General features: G+C 47.1%; 2 protein-coding genes across 2 annotated transcripts in view; one reads left to right on the forward strand and one right to left on the reverse strand.

Moving 5' to 3' along the window:
- lrp1aa (low density lipoprotein receptor-related protein 1Aa) overlaps nt 1-14,438 on the reverse strand; it is a 100,047-nt gene that overhangs the window by 14,649 nt on the left and 70,960 nt on the right. The window contains exons 36-54 of the mRNA XM_082533344.1: nt 11,350-11,484; nt 10,957-11,086; nt 10,715-10,841; nt 10,475-10,626; nt 10,215-10,339; nt 8,783-9,157; nt 4,903-5,092; nt 4,592-4,796; nt 4,249-4,441; nt 3,553-3,678; nt 2,826-2,954; nt 2,611-2,730; nt 2,407-2,520; nt 2,159-2,308; nt 1,775-1,897; nt 1,567-1,683; nt 547-675; nt 302-424; nt 40-180 (exon numbers count right to left, since the gene is read on the reverse strand). Of these exons, the coding sequence (XP_082389470.1) occupies nt 40-180; nt 302-424; nt 547-675; nt 1,567-1,683; nt 1,775-1,897; nt 2,159-2,308; nt 2,407-2,520; nt 2,611-2,730; nt 2,826-2,954; nt 3,553-3,678; nt 4,249-4,441; nt 4,592-4,796; nt 4,903-5,092; nt 8,783-9,157; nt 10,215-10,339; nt 10,475-10,626; nt 10,715-10,841; nt 10,957-11,086; nt 11,350-11,484 (2,904 nt within the window). The remainder of the gene's footprint in view (nt 1-39; nt 181-301; nt 425-546; nt 676-1,566; nt 1,684-1,774; nt 1,898-2,158; nt 2,309-2,406; nt 2,521-2,610; nt 2,731-2,825; nt 2,955-3,552; nt 3,679-4,248; nt 4,442-4,591; nt 4,797-4,902; nt 5,093-8,782; nt 9,158-10,214; nt 10,340-10,474; nt 10,627-10,714; nt 10,842-10,956; nt 11,087-11,349; nt 11,485-14,438) is intronic.
- LOC309706644 (somatostatin receptor type 5-like) lies at nt 7,088-8,272 on the forward strand (the record flags this gene model as incomplete). Its single annotated transcript, XM_082533348.1, has 1 exon — nt 7,088-8,272. The coding sequence occupies one exon, from the start codon at nt 7,088-7,090 to the stop codon at nt 8,120-8,122; it is 1,035 nt and encodes a 344-aa protein (XP_082389474.1). The 3' UTR covers nt 8,123-8,272.

Raw genomic sequence — 14,438 nt, forward strand, 5'->3', positions numbered from 1 at the left:
ATAAATAAAGTACTCCTGGAGAGACTCTGTGTGTCTAACCTGGGCCAGTGCACCGGGGATTTTTTGGAGCTTCATCTGAGTGGTCATGACAGTCGAAGTCTCCATCACACTCCCATGAATTTTTAATGAGACAGCGTCCGTTCGCACAGCGGAACTCGTTCGGTCCACACGTCGGATACTCTGTAGCGACAAACGGTACATGCTACTTCAAAAAAAAAAACCCAAAAAACCCCCCAAAAAAACCCCCACACACTCAGGAGGAGGGAGAGTGTTTCAAATCACAGGTCACGGCTCCACTCACCGCACTCCTGGGACTCGTCTGAGCCGTCGCTGCAGTCGTTGTCATGGTCACACACAAAGTGCTTGGGTATACACTGTCGGTTCTGGCACATGAACTCATTGCTGCTGCATGTGTTGTTGAAGTCTGAGGCGCAGAAATAATTGGCGCACAAGTGAGATCATTAAAACTGACAGATATTCCTTAGTCTATGAGAGTTATTAAAATCTATTTATCTTGATCAAACTCAGCCCTCAGCTTGCACTCACAGCAGCCAGCTTTCATGCTCTCGTCAGCTCCATCAGGACAGTCTTTATCTCCGTCACACATCCAGCGTTTAGGAATACACCTGTGTGATTCGGGGCATTGGAACGTCTCTGGACTGCAGGTTTTAGTCTCTGTAATAGAAAGAGGTGACTGATTGGAATGTCTATTAATGGTTATTTTAATATAAAAAAAATTTAAAAAAATCAAATTTTTTGTACACAGCCTAATGTTTTGCACTTATTAAATTCATATTGTTTAGTGCGCAGAAGACCACCCATCATTTCCTTATATTTTGCTAAGAAAATATGAGGTAGGTGCAGCAAAGCACATGCAAACATGTGGTACAATTCAGTTCTCCAGGCTTCTCGAAGGACATTCAAAGCTCTTCTTTGGATGATGGCTGCTTTTTGTTGCTTTCTCTGTAAAGATTGTCGCACACTGTTTAAATCATTTTGAGGTCCGAGCTTTGGGGACGCCAATCCATGACTAACAGTGTTCCATTGTGTGTTTTTCTATCTCAGCTCCTATGTCTGGATTTCTTCTTATTTCTTAAGGACATGGATTTCAGATATTGTTCATCTGCTGTAGATACTCAATGCCTCTTCTGCATTTGTACTCTGCTTTTCCAGTTTCCTTGGATACAACTTATTGGTTCTTTGCTAAGTTGTTTGTTATGTGTAGACTGATCCATACCTTGAGTTAGGTGCCTTTTTATGCTTAACTTTGACGCATGAGTCAAATCAAGTCATGTGGCTTAACAAACAAAAAGAAATTCTCAGAAAATGTTCAGGTACAAGAACTCGACTGAAAATAACTGAAAATAACTGAAAGCCTGGAGATCTGTTGATCAAGAACACTAAAAATTGCAAGAAAATCTTACTGACTATGAAAGTTCACAGTATACAGAAATTAGGGGTGACTCATACATTTAATCAGTGCTGCAGGTTAAAAACTGTTGCAATATTCACTCAACTTTAGGAGTTCAGTATGTGTCCATGTCTAAATATGCCTTCAGCACTTACTGCACTTGCTGTCCTCGTCACTGCTGTCCCCGCAGTCATCCGCTCCATCACAAACCCAGCGGTTAGGAATGCAGCGGTGGTTCCCACACTCAAACTGGGTGGCTGAGCAGAACTTGTCTAAAGGAGAAGTGAGAACGCGTAAAGTGCAAGGCAAAGACATTGAAACAAAGCAACGGTCTGTTGTCCTGTACAGCGTATACGAACTTACCACAATGAGCCTCGTCCGCACCGTTCTCACAGTCGTTCTCCTTATCACAGGTCCAGCTCATAGGGATGCAACGTCCGCTGGGGCAGGCGAAGAAGGGCGTTGGACACTTTGTTTTCCCGCTCCCTGGCAGAGCAGCAGAAAAGAGGTTAGTTTGAAAAGGAAACATCAAAGAGTTAATCCAGCATGAAGAGAGGAAAAACAAATTACATTTACTTTGCTGTGTTTTTCAAGGAGAATTACCTCCCAAAACACAAGTTAATGGATGAAAACATTCATCGTTTTTCCCTGTTCCCTGTGGCATAATCCAAATAGTTCTTTCTACTCTAACAACAAACAAAAAAACTCAATCCAAGTAGATTTAGCTGTCAGATGTAATTAAAATACCAGGGCAATTTCTTTCATCTGAGAAGTCTCCACAGTCGTTGGCACCGTCACACTGCCAAGAAGGTGCATAGCAGAGTGTGGTGAACTCGCACTTCTGAAATGTCACTCCCTTCACTCCCAGATGGAAATAACTGGAACAGTCTGTGGCGGCTTAACAAAGAGAGAAGCAAAACATTTTACCACTGCCTCAGAGTAGCAAAAATGTCAACATTGAATTTTTAAGAACAAATCTGATGATCTTAACTTACTGCAGTTCATCTCATCACTAGCGTCCTCGCAGTCCACTTTCTGGTTGCACTTGCTGGAGTTGGAGATGCAGCTTCCGTCTTTGCATTGGAACTGATCGGCTGAGCACAGCGTGGCTGGCGAGAGGAGAGGCGGCGGTTAGTGAGAGCAATATTTTAAGAAATGCGAATGCAAAAATGTTTGATTAATTGGAAAAGCAGACTCACTGTTACAGAAGAGCTCATCTGAGCTGTCTCCACAGTCATCCTGCCCGTTGCACCAGGAGCTGTGACCCACACAGCGGCCATTCACACAGCGTCTGTAGCCCTTCTTGCAGACGCGGTTGGCTGAAAACCAGACAGGATGGATTCTAACTACAAAATCCAACAAGAAAAAAACACGGCTGATAGTGTTTCGACGCGCAAAAAAAGGTTCCACTCACCGCAGTATGACTGCTTCTCATCAGACTTGTCCTTGCAGTGAGCCATGCCATCACAAGTCAGGGTGTAGTTAACGCAGTCTCCATTTCCACACTCAAACTCATCAATGCTGTTACATGTCGTGTTGAGGGCTGACAGGCAAAAAGAGAGAAATAGGGACTTAGGAAGAGTCGCCTAACCCAAGACAATCAGAGCAGGCACAGAGCCGATATCTGTCTTGGCTTGTTACTTTATCACATCAAGTTCTGCCCGAGAAGAATGTCTGCTCATCATCACCAGCATCACCACGCAACAGTACCATCTGGGACACATCTACAGTAATGCTGCTCAGTCTCAGCTCATTCGGCAGTGCGCGGCCTCAAACACTCAGCCAAGAGTTTTTAATATCCATCTTCAGCAAAAACAATAACAAGTTCTACCAAAGACAGTCCCCGACCAGCCCCCTTCTCTTCAGTTATCAAGATTAGATGAAGACAGCCTAAATCCACGGAAGAAGTGTGATGAGTCCTCCAAGAAGATGGGAGCAACCTGTTTGCTAGGTACCTTGAAAATCAGTGTACAAATTTATCTCGAGGATGTTGTGTTTTAAAGGCACACTGATCTGATTTAGTGTTTCTGTTTACTTATGGAGCTATAAAAAAAAATGTGTCCGAATTTTGAAATCGTCCTCGCTTTGTTTCCTGTGTATAAACATTTCCTCCATATAAGCGTGTCCTATTCTTGAATTACCTATGCAAGTGTTGTCTTCGAATAGCTTCCTGTCGCCCCGACAGCTGCAGTTGACCCTTCCCTCAGAGGTCAGCAAACACAGGTCCTGACATCCCCCGTTGTTAACACGACACATGGAGAATTCACCTGTGCAAACAGGAGGACAGTTAGCACACAAACCTGAGAATTTCTGATCTCGCATCCAATCTCCTGACACACAGGCGAACACACATCACGAGCAGACAGAAACACCTGGGTGAACCCGGCAATGGCTCTGCCTCAGCTGAATGCACAATGTGACTCTATCTAAATAGGATTTGCGGCTGTTACAGCGGGCTCTCGGCTTGCATCGGTGCTGCGGGTATTGGTGCAAAACTGTTTACTGAATAAGGGAACTCGAGGGAAAAGATACGGTAGAGTGGAAAAATGCTTGACTTGATTGAAATAAAAAGATACGAACAATGATAAATGCAGAGAGGAATAAAAAATAAATAAATAGTAGAAAAATTCAGGATTCCTTCACTTATCATAAATGTGAAAAAGATGTTGAATGTTTTACCGGCTCAACTCAACCAATGTTTGGTTTGCAGGCTTTATGTAAGATCGATTTGCTTCACACATTTACATGAAACAGTCCAGCAGTCGTAGTCTTACGACAGAGGACTGTGATGAAAATCAATTTTACATTGAATTTCCTCATTTGGTGCAAAGACTTACAGCTGTTAGTGTCATTGGCCACCGCGACAATACCCATCGGCTGTTGAGGAATATCAGCACGCAGGACCTTCATATCTGCCCCGGTGTATTTCTCAGCCCGGAGCACAGCCCTCCTCACCCAGTCGGTCCAAAAGATGTAGTCTCCATACACCGCCAGGCCAAATGGATGGACCGGTTCATTCTTCAGCACGACCTGCAGGGGGAAGCAAAACCACAGTCATGAGAACCCCAGTCTTTTTCTATCAAACCAGTGAAAGAGTAAAAAGCTGACGGTTGCTATTTAAACAGTCACATTGCTCAGCCATGCAGCATTAGAAATATTTTTAGTGTTTTTGTCACTCACGTAGCGCCTACTGCCATCATACTCGCAGCGTTCAATCTTGTCCAGTGTGGCGTCGGAAAAATAAAGCTTTTCAGCACGGTGGTCTATGGCCAGGCCGTTGGGGGTTCGGATGTCCGTGCCAATGATCACAAGGACGTTGGAGCCAGTCAGAGTGGCGCGCATGATACTGGGAGACTGTTCGTTCCAGTTGGTCCAAAACATCAGGCTGTGGAAAAACAACATAATAATCAGTGATACAAACAGGTGTAATGAACTGGCGTGAGCAGAATGGCCTGCAAATCGGCGATGTGAACAACTGAATCAGTTCTTACCTCTGACACTCGTCGAGAACGAAGGCCCTCGGGTGGTCGTCTCCTGACATGGTGACCACTGTATGCCGGTCAACGGCACCCCAGCGGCTCTGGTCCACAGTGTGGCGGGTAATAGTCGAGGTAGTGTAGCTCGTCCAGTACAACATATCCCAGGCTCTATGGTATGCCAACCCCTCCACCGAGCCCACATCTGAAAAAGCATGAAGGAGTCGAGAGAAGAGCACACAGACAGTAAGAGAAGGCAACGACCAGAGGTGGGGGACGGAGTAGATAGAAGAGGAAAAAGGGAGAAGAAAAAGAAGCACGTCAGCTACGGGGTTGTGTTAAAAGGCCAAGTGTAGACCGTTTGGCAGCAGCTCAGAGCTGGCAGACTGCTGTGTGGCAACCCGGAGTCAGGGCTCTGGGCATGACAGCTTAGTATTAATGACTAAGAACACTGTGTGATTCAAGGCTTTTATCCAGCAAATAGTGGAGGATAAAGGTCACAATAACGGTTACCAGCTAGCATATTACTTTCCACTGGACTGCCTCATCAAGAGATGAGAAGCAAGAGGTCATTTTTTTCTGCTTTCCCAGCCTTAAAATTAATAAGAAGTTTGGAGCTTCACGGCTGAAAGGAGGCCAGAGGACAGCCAAAAGTCAGCAGAGATGGAGGAACACAAAGTTCTGCAACATCAGATGGAGAACAGCTGCACCGGTATTGAGAAAACACGCGACGCAGACACAAACAAATACTGTAACTTGTGCTTCATGGAGTCAGAGACCGCTCCAAATAATAAGTAATAGTCCCCTACTTGTTACTGCAGCTGCTGCAATGGAACAGTGCAGGTCTAATGATTAAAGCAGCCTTTTCTTAGGACTGGATATGATCTCATCCCATCAGATGTCAGGCCAAAGCAACGGTGAGGTTTACCACCAGGTGGGACAGTTCACACTACACCTCAATATCTCCAGTGCGACACCGCAGACGTGAATCATCGCGCGTCCAGCGCACGCTATGGGACTCTGAGAGAAGCAAAGCGACTGAAAATCAAGCGGAGCATCGCAACACGCAAGGCAACTGTCCCCCGCTTCTCGCACTCATAAATCAACACCCTAACAATCGATAGAGAGCGCCGTGAAATCTATTCACCCCCATTTCCTCTTTCTTTAGCGGTGTTAATGAATTTTAAATCACAAACTGCCACCACTGTCTGCTCAAATCACATTACTGTTGATCTAGGGCTACCAAAGATTCTCTACATTTTCACGCGCTGCTTGTGCCAATACAGGCAAGCTGAATATACAGGTCTTGAGCTCTGCTGACAGTGATTTTATGGCCGTTTATCTACAGTAGGTATGATAGCAGTGTAGTGTTTGCCATCAGGCCGGGAGTCAATAATTACCCCGATTCTGAAGGCAAACACTATCTCACTGTGTCGCTCTTTGTTTATTTTTTGTATCAGCGCAGGTTTTTGTGCAGGCTGTGCTGCAAATGCACGTCGAGACAATGCAGAGGCCTTTCCACAAAATGGGAAGAAACTAAATAGAGCATGGGGGAAAAAAAATATGTTGGGCCTCAATAGGCCCTCCCACAGAGAGTTGGACAGCCCATCCACGTCCTGCTCTATCATAATCAGTCCAAAGTTCACCTACCGCTTACTTGGTTTCATCCTGTCTTCCTGTCAAACTATCAACTATCCTTTCCACTGTTGCGGTTTTCTCTGGAAGTTCCTTTCCTGGATATATGAGGAATACTGATTGTGGAAGGCGAATGCCATGTGGAGTAGCTGCCTGCTCTGAACTCACACAATCTACAGCATTCACCTCTCAACACCCGCTTGCCCTTAACAGGAGTTCAACCAGAAGAATGGCAAGCAGCTCAGAAATCAGGTGTGTCTTGACTTCAGTGGAGGGGCCTGATCTCACTTTGTTCCCCTCTACAATACCAAGCCAATAAGAGGTGGAACAGATCGAGAGGAAGCAGCTTTAACTGTACACTTTTATACAGTCAGCACAGTCATATGTGTTTATGTATTTAACATGATTCAGTCTGAGGCGATTCATGTTAAACTTTGAACTGTAAATCTGTGCGTTGTCATTTCTGAGAACACTGCTACTGGAATGTCCTTAATCATTCCTACATTTATGATCAGAAGTTTTATGACCAGATTGAACAAACTGACCCAACAAAACTGAAGACACAATGCTGCTGCTGAACTCTACAAGCTCAGAGGATCTGTTGGGTAACAGTAGCAGTGACCCTGGACTGGACAATGTGGAACAGGTTCTAGTCCCAATACTAGATTCACTAATTCTGGTGCTGGGAGTTAGCGGACACACCATAGTGATAGTAATCTTATGTAAGCGATGGAGGAGAGGGGTGGGACGTATTGGACAGTCTCCCCAAAACTCTGTGATGGGTATGGGGACAGACATCCTGCTTCTGGCCCTGAGCGTTTCAGACCTGCTTTTGCTCTCCATGCTTCCCTTCCACACAGCTGCTATAGCCATGCAGCACTGGCCATTTGGTGACTTCATGTGTCGTCTGCTGGGCTTCCTGGGATCAGCCTGCTCTTCAACCAGCATCTTTACTCTGGCCACACTGGCTGTGTGTCGCTATCTGACTGTGGTGAAGCCTGCCAGAGCATATTCCCTTCTCACTACTCGCCGAGTCTCTGTAGCTGCCATACTGGTCTGGGTCCCAGCCTGCTGCCTTGCTGTTCCACAGCTAGTCTTTCGCTCTGTAGGAACCCCACAAAAAGCCCTTGACGGGCTTGCATGCTTTGCTTTCCAGACCCACCGTGACCAGCTGATCTATGGACTGTCTCATTTCTTTGTGGCCTTCTTTCTACCACTAGTTACCATAGCAGTGGCATATGGCAGCATCTACATGTTCCTATGGAGGAGTCGGCATGCTGGAAGAGCCCCCCAGGTGGAGCGTTACCAAAGCAAAGTGACCCAAACGTCGGCTATGCTGGTGCTGGCTTTCACCCTGTGCTGGCTGCCGTCCTACGGCATGACGCTGGCCTTACTTGCGGATAAAGGCACAGGAGCCACTGGAGCCTCACCACGTTATGGCCCCTTTGCTGTGTTTGCACGCTTTATGGCAACCTCCTCTACAGTGATGAACCCTATTCTCTATGTGCTGATGTCTGAAAAGTTCAGGCAGGACCTACTGAGGCTGTTCAAGAGGGACGGACAAAGAGACAGCAGGGATGTGGCTATGGCTGCTGCCTGACAGTATTACTACGAGTAGCTAACTTGACATAACGTGACTATTTTAATTGCGCACAGCGAGGAACTGCTGGCAACTGGGATCGACAAAAAAACACAAGCTAAAAAAACGTGATCAAAGACTACAGATAAACTGGACGTCAGCGTTGCCTTCATGAACAAAGTCAACTCAAGAGCTCTCACAGCAACAGTCGGCATCATTGCTTTGAACAACAGTTGCTCTTGAATTGAGCGGGAACTTTGCTCTGGGATTTGTTGCTTTACATGCACAGCGGGAATATCACGCATTCCTTGTAAAAGAGATTAAAGTAAAACATTAACGGTGCACCCGTGTTCTGTTGTGCTGAGATAAGGTGAATGAAAGTCTATCTGTCTCTCAGCCTGATTGTATTGCTTCTCACTCTGTTCTAAAAAAAATGCTTTTCCTTTGTTTCTACTTTGGCTACCTCTACAGAATAAATATGAGTATTTTAGGGAAAAGCCAGCAGATTTCTTCTCCAGGAAGATTTCTTATCAGGGAGTCTTATGACTGGACAAATGACAGGAGCCATAAACCTTGGGTGGGGTAGGGTGGGAGGTTTAGGCCAGATCACCATGTCATGTTAGTTACTTGGACGGAGCACAAAGCATTAAGAAAACTAACTTAAGAATCAGGAAAACTCACTCTCTACTACAGTCTTGCGGTCAGACCCGTCATCACTGATCTGCTGGATGTTGCCAAAATGAATATCACTGAAGAAGATACGGTTAGCTCCTTTGCCTCCTCCTCCTCTGTAATCAAAAGTGAGTGCGATGACGTTCTTCATGTGCTCGGGGTCCTCGAATGGTTTTACGGGGGCATTCAGGTTGTTTTCGTCGGACAGGTGAACGCTCTTCAGTATGGTGCGCTCCGAGTAGAGAAGGTAGCCATCGTAGTCGCGGCACGTGCGGCCGTCTTCAGCCAGCATGCCATGGGCGCAGGCACACGTACGCTGTCCTTTGCCACGGTAAAGGCAAAGCTGCTGACATCCGCCATTGTTTTCCTTGCACACATTTGTTCCTGTAAAGAGAACAAAATGCAATTAAATATACATTTGAATGATAATATATTTTCACCTGACTCTTATTATACTTTTACTCATTTTATAGAATATATGTAGCGGCATGTGAAGGCAGACGATGCGGCGCAGCCAAGCAATGATGTCGTCGAGAACAGACTTTCCAGCATTTCCTGTGTTTGTTATCTTAGCTTTGCTGTCTGCAGATAGCTCTCAAAAGTATGTCACAAAAAAATGTAGTATATCAAACAGTTTCTGACATGTTAACTCCAAGTAAGCAGTGCGCTATTTTACTCCAGGTCTTTGTTCCAACAAGCTTCTCAGCTATCACGAGAAACCCGTGCACAGCGCACTCATACATGCCCAGGGATGCCTGGCCAATCCGTCAGTGAAATTTGCCCCTTTAGTGATGCTGGGGATTTTTGTGTGGTGGTAACACTGTGTTTACTGTGACTGATCAACGCTTTAGTGTAAACCTTATGGATTTGTAAGTATTTATGTATTTGCACTGTTGCAAAAGCTACTTTTGCACATTAATTTAGAAGTTTTGAAATTTTAAGAAACAAAAACACGATTTTGTCCACTTTTCTGTTCAGATTTAATGTCGATGTATTCATTATTGCACATTTTTAATTTAGGAAATTAAAACTTAATAGGGAAAATTTACTCTCCACTGCTGTATATTAAATAATAATAACGCATATGTGTTCTAAGGTGATAAGCTCAGGGTTCACACATGCTTCATCTATAACTTTGTTTTTCCACTTCAGGGCTTAGATGACGTCAGCTCAGCATGAATTTCCAAGCACTGCGTCCTGTTTGCAAGGACAGCCAGTCATAAAAAAATCTGGGTTTTAGAAAGAAGCAGCTTAAGGACACAGGAGCTAAAATAAGTTTCAAAGATATGATCAACTGAGGTGCTCCATAAAAACCTTTAAAGAGTAAATAAGGAGTGTTTTAAAAGGCGATTCATGCAAAGCTATTCCAGGGAGTGCCAGAATAAAAATGGGGAGCTGGAAATGAGCGTAACAGGTCACCTTTAAAGCACACTTTGCTTACCTTTCTGCCTGGCCCTGTTGAAAACCTTGATGTCTTTGAGCTGGACCCCAATACCAGTCCTCAGTGACACAGAGTCTGTGGCATTGTCCTTGCTGCCTCTCTTTATGGATCCATTAGCATGCGTCCTGGTTGACACCAGACAGATTATCAGCATTAAACACAAGCTGACATTTGCTGATATAAATATATATATTTATAAATAAACATTAGGACCATTCGCAAAAAGAGGGATAAAACTGAGTAGGAATGGTGTATCTGACCTGTCACTCCAATAGATGTAGCTCTCAAACACAGACACAGAGAACATGTCCATGTTGTTGTTGCCCAACACCACTTCCCTGTTTTCTCCAGTCTCCAGGTTGATGCGCTCAATCTTATCAGTCCTGGCATCGCACCAGTACAGCATACCATCCTGCATTCCCACATTAAGTAATGTTAGGCCCACTCTCTGTGCTGCAAGTCAGCGATATAAATGTACAAAATGATCTGTTGCGGTGTACCTCATAGTCGATGGAGATGCCATTGGGCCAGCTGATACTGACGTTGACGAGGATGGCTCGCTCAGATCCATCCAGGCGAGAGCGTTCGATGCGGGGATACTGGCCCCACTCTGTCCAGAACAGGTAGCTGCTCGCGCCAAAGCACGCAAAGACAGAAAACCAAATACCGCAGAAATCAACACTGAGATAAATCACAGAAGGAGAAGCTAAAGTAGGAACCTGGCACAGTCCTTCGTTCTCACCCTTTCTCAGGATGGACAGTGATGGCACGAGGTTTGTCCAAGCCCTGCGAGATCACCACATAGCGGAAGGAACCATTCAGCCTGGCCACCTCAATCACATCGAAGCCTTGATCTGTCCAATAGATGTTTCCTGTGGAGGATGAAGGAGAAACAATTTCCTAATTTTTAAACCGCATTGACCTGGAAATAATACTTTTTTCTCTCTGTTTTTGCATCTACTTTCTGTTTTCTCACTTAGTGCAACAGGTCCACACTGTTGCTTTTAACAGTGACAGGCGGTATGTGCAAGCATGATAAATGTGCAGAGAGGAAAAGCAAAACGCTCTTTATCAGTATGTCTAACTGTCATTATCTAAATTTAGTACGCATGAGCCGGGATGCAGTTTCTCTCACCAGCAATCCAGTCCACAGCGATGCCCTCTACCCTGCCGATGCCATTAGTGACCACGTCCTCTCTCCAGGTTTGGTCTCTCTTGGCCCGGCTGATGGTGCTCAGGCCCATGTCTACCCAGTAGATCGTGTCATTGTCTGTGGGAACAAGTAAAACACAGAGTTGGACTAAAAAAGGAAGCTAGTAGCTTTAACAAATATTTTATGGAGCAGTGAATTCAGCTACACGAAATATGCAGAACTAGAGAATTTCTTTTTTTTTTTTTTTTTTCCGCCTGTCCCATTTGGTTCTTTAGCCATCAGAATTGTTGTCTGAAGACCAACAAGGATACCCAATGGATTTACTTTGCCAAATGGATCATCGTGGCATTGCCGTATTGGTCCATTTGGTCGATCTTTGTTTTTATTATTTATTATATTTTATTTTCAGATGTTACAGACGGGACAGACATGAGTGAGAGATAGGAAAGGGAGAAAGAAAGAGGAAGGAAAGGAAAAACAGAAGGGGAGAGGGACAGTGAGAAAGGGGGGGAGAAAAAAAATAAAAATCTCCTGGATCACCTGTTGAGAGAAGAATAGAAAACAAGCAAAAAAAAGACAAAAAAAAAAAGAAACAAAGCAACATACTAAACACAACACCATCGCATTAATCTAGCTAAGTGTAAACAGCAGTAAATACTAAATATTCAATGTTGTTGTGCAGCACGCAGGACAGATGTGCTTCGAGGTAGCAGCCAAGAAAGGTGTAATTTGGGTCTACGAGCAGTGAACACCCGTGTGCATACCTGTGTGGATCAGCGCGCTTGTATTCCAAAGGTTTCTCCATGTAATGATCTGCTAGGGAGTGTGGGGGGGCCACAGTCCCGTCCTCCAGGGTGTGAAGCAGGTATGGAGGAGATCAAAACTCCAGACATCCAGAGGCCCCCAGAACACAAGAAACCATGGAAGACCAACAGAGGGGCAGCCGCGCCACTGTCCCAGAAAGAGCTGAGGAGAGTCCCAGATGAGGGTTCACTCAGCAGCCGCGGAGCAGAAGCCAGGGGGAGTTGCAGTGACGCGCCCGTGAGCTCCGCCGGCCGCCAGCTGTGCCTGAGTGACCGAGCCCCAGGCCGAGAGGCCGGGGGCACCCCACCCCCGAAGGGGCCCGAGCGAGCCCCAGGCTCCAGGCCCCGATAAGCGGCCGCCAAGGAGTGAGCCGGTGTGTACCTGGACGCCCACCCCCAGACACAAAGAACCACCAACACACCGACACCTGAGGGAGTCCGCCACCGGCAGGGGAAGTGGTGGTAGGTGGAGATAGGCCTCCAAACCTTGGAGGGCCTGAGGTGTCCCCAGAGAGGTGGTGTCTGATACCCAACCTGACATATAGACACAGACATACAGGCACATACAGACACAACCATCCATTCCCACCCTCATGCTCTCATATGCACTCACTCCACACTCAACCAACGTGGAGACAGACATAAAGAGACGCTGTACACACGATCACACTCCCCAAGCGTACTCTACAAACCGGGTCTAGGTACCCTTGCCCCTGGAGGGGGGAACTGCACCCAGACCCAGGTGGTGTTACCCTTTTCCCTGCGGTGGGGAGAGGCAGACCACCCCGACTCCGTAGCAGCAGGGAGGCCCCACACTCCAGACCAGACTGGGAGAAGACTCCAAACCTCCCTCCACCCGCTCATTGTAGTGTTGATGCATATGTGTTCTAAGGTGCATTTAAAACCCAGGAGGGCATGGAGCTACCTGCCAAGGAGCAGCAGGTAAGCGCATAGTCCCTCCTGATAGCCCTCAATGTCTAAGTGTATTTAAAATTGAGAGGTGGGCAACGACGCCAGGGGTGGGGTGTACACCCTGATGGTAATTTGGACTCCGTGATTGTGCCCACCCCCAAGATCCTATATGTATGTGTAATGAGAGTGTGAATAATGTGAATGTCTAAGTTGTGGGATAAAATTGAGGCAGAGGCAGCCAGAAGGGGACAGAGGGGGGGGTAGCCTCCTCTGCACCCTGGTGACATACCCCTACTCCAAGGCCCTGCATGTGTGGGTGGTTGTGGTGGAGCGGGAAGAGAGAGGCAGCTGGAGATGGGGAGGGAAGGAAGGGAGGGGCAGGTAACCCCTCCCTGGGGCCAGCTCCCCCGCTGACCCCAGTAGGCACTCCCACACTCCGCGACCCGCCAGGGAAAGGGGGCCCAGGCCCATCCAGACCGGGGCCCAGTGCAGCAGCGCCTCCCGGCCCCACAGAGCCCGGGACAGTCCACCCAACCCCACCACAGAGAAAACTGCACCCACCCCACCATCCACTCATCTTCCAGACTACATAAGACAGTAAACGCCCAGGCTGAGCTCTTCCTCCACCTCTCCTGTATCTCCCCCTCCTGCAGAGAGAGTTCCTGAAGACAGGAAAGCTCCTGCTAGATGTGACAATCTCCCCCACCAGTTGAAGAGCCCCCCAGGCGGTTCGACGCACCGGCGGCACCCTGCTCCAGGGCCAGGCCCCCATGCACCCACCCGCCCACAACCCCGGCAACACACCAACCAGGATCCAAGCCCCCGAGGCCCGGCCCGGGCCCCAGCCCAGAGACGGAGCGCCCCCAGAACCTCACGCCCATCCCGGACCCACCCAGGGCCAGCCAGGCTACCAGGTCAGTAACCCACGTCCGTCAGCACAGACCCTCCCCTAGCCCCGCTGCACGCAGCCGCGAGGAAACAGTCACCTGAGAGCCAACAGAGCCCCCAACCGGACATGACCGCTACCCCGGGTTGAGCCCCCCAAGGAAGATGCCTCCGGGGAACCCCCCGACGCCCTAAGCCTGTCCCTACCCTCACACCAATCACAACAGTGAAGGTGGGACCAAATTATGACCCCCCACCCCCACTAGGTGATGGAGCTGATAAAAGGAGTCCAGAGCAATTGATCTGATGTGGTGGCAGAGGCTGTATCAAGACTAATGTAATCTAATAGATAATTTCTATATTGGTTAGAATTAAGATTATTTTTATTTTTCCAGTTCATGAGGACTGTTTTCTTGGCTATGCATAGGGCAGTGAAAACCATATGGGCGATATTCTTTTCTGAAGTGACAT

This window comes from Aulonocara stuartgranti (genome assembly GCF_965226115.1).
Source record: "Aulonocara stuartgranti genome assembly, chromosome: 5".
NCBI classification, from domain to species: domain Eukaryota; kingdom Metazoa; phylum Chordata; class Actinopteri; order Cichliformes; family Cichlidae; genus Aulonocara; species Aulonocara stuartgranti.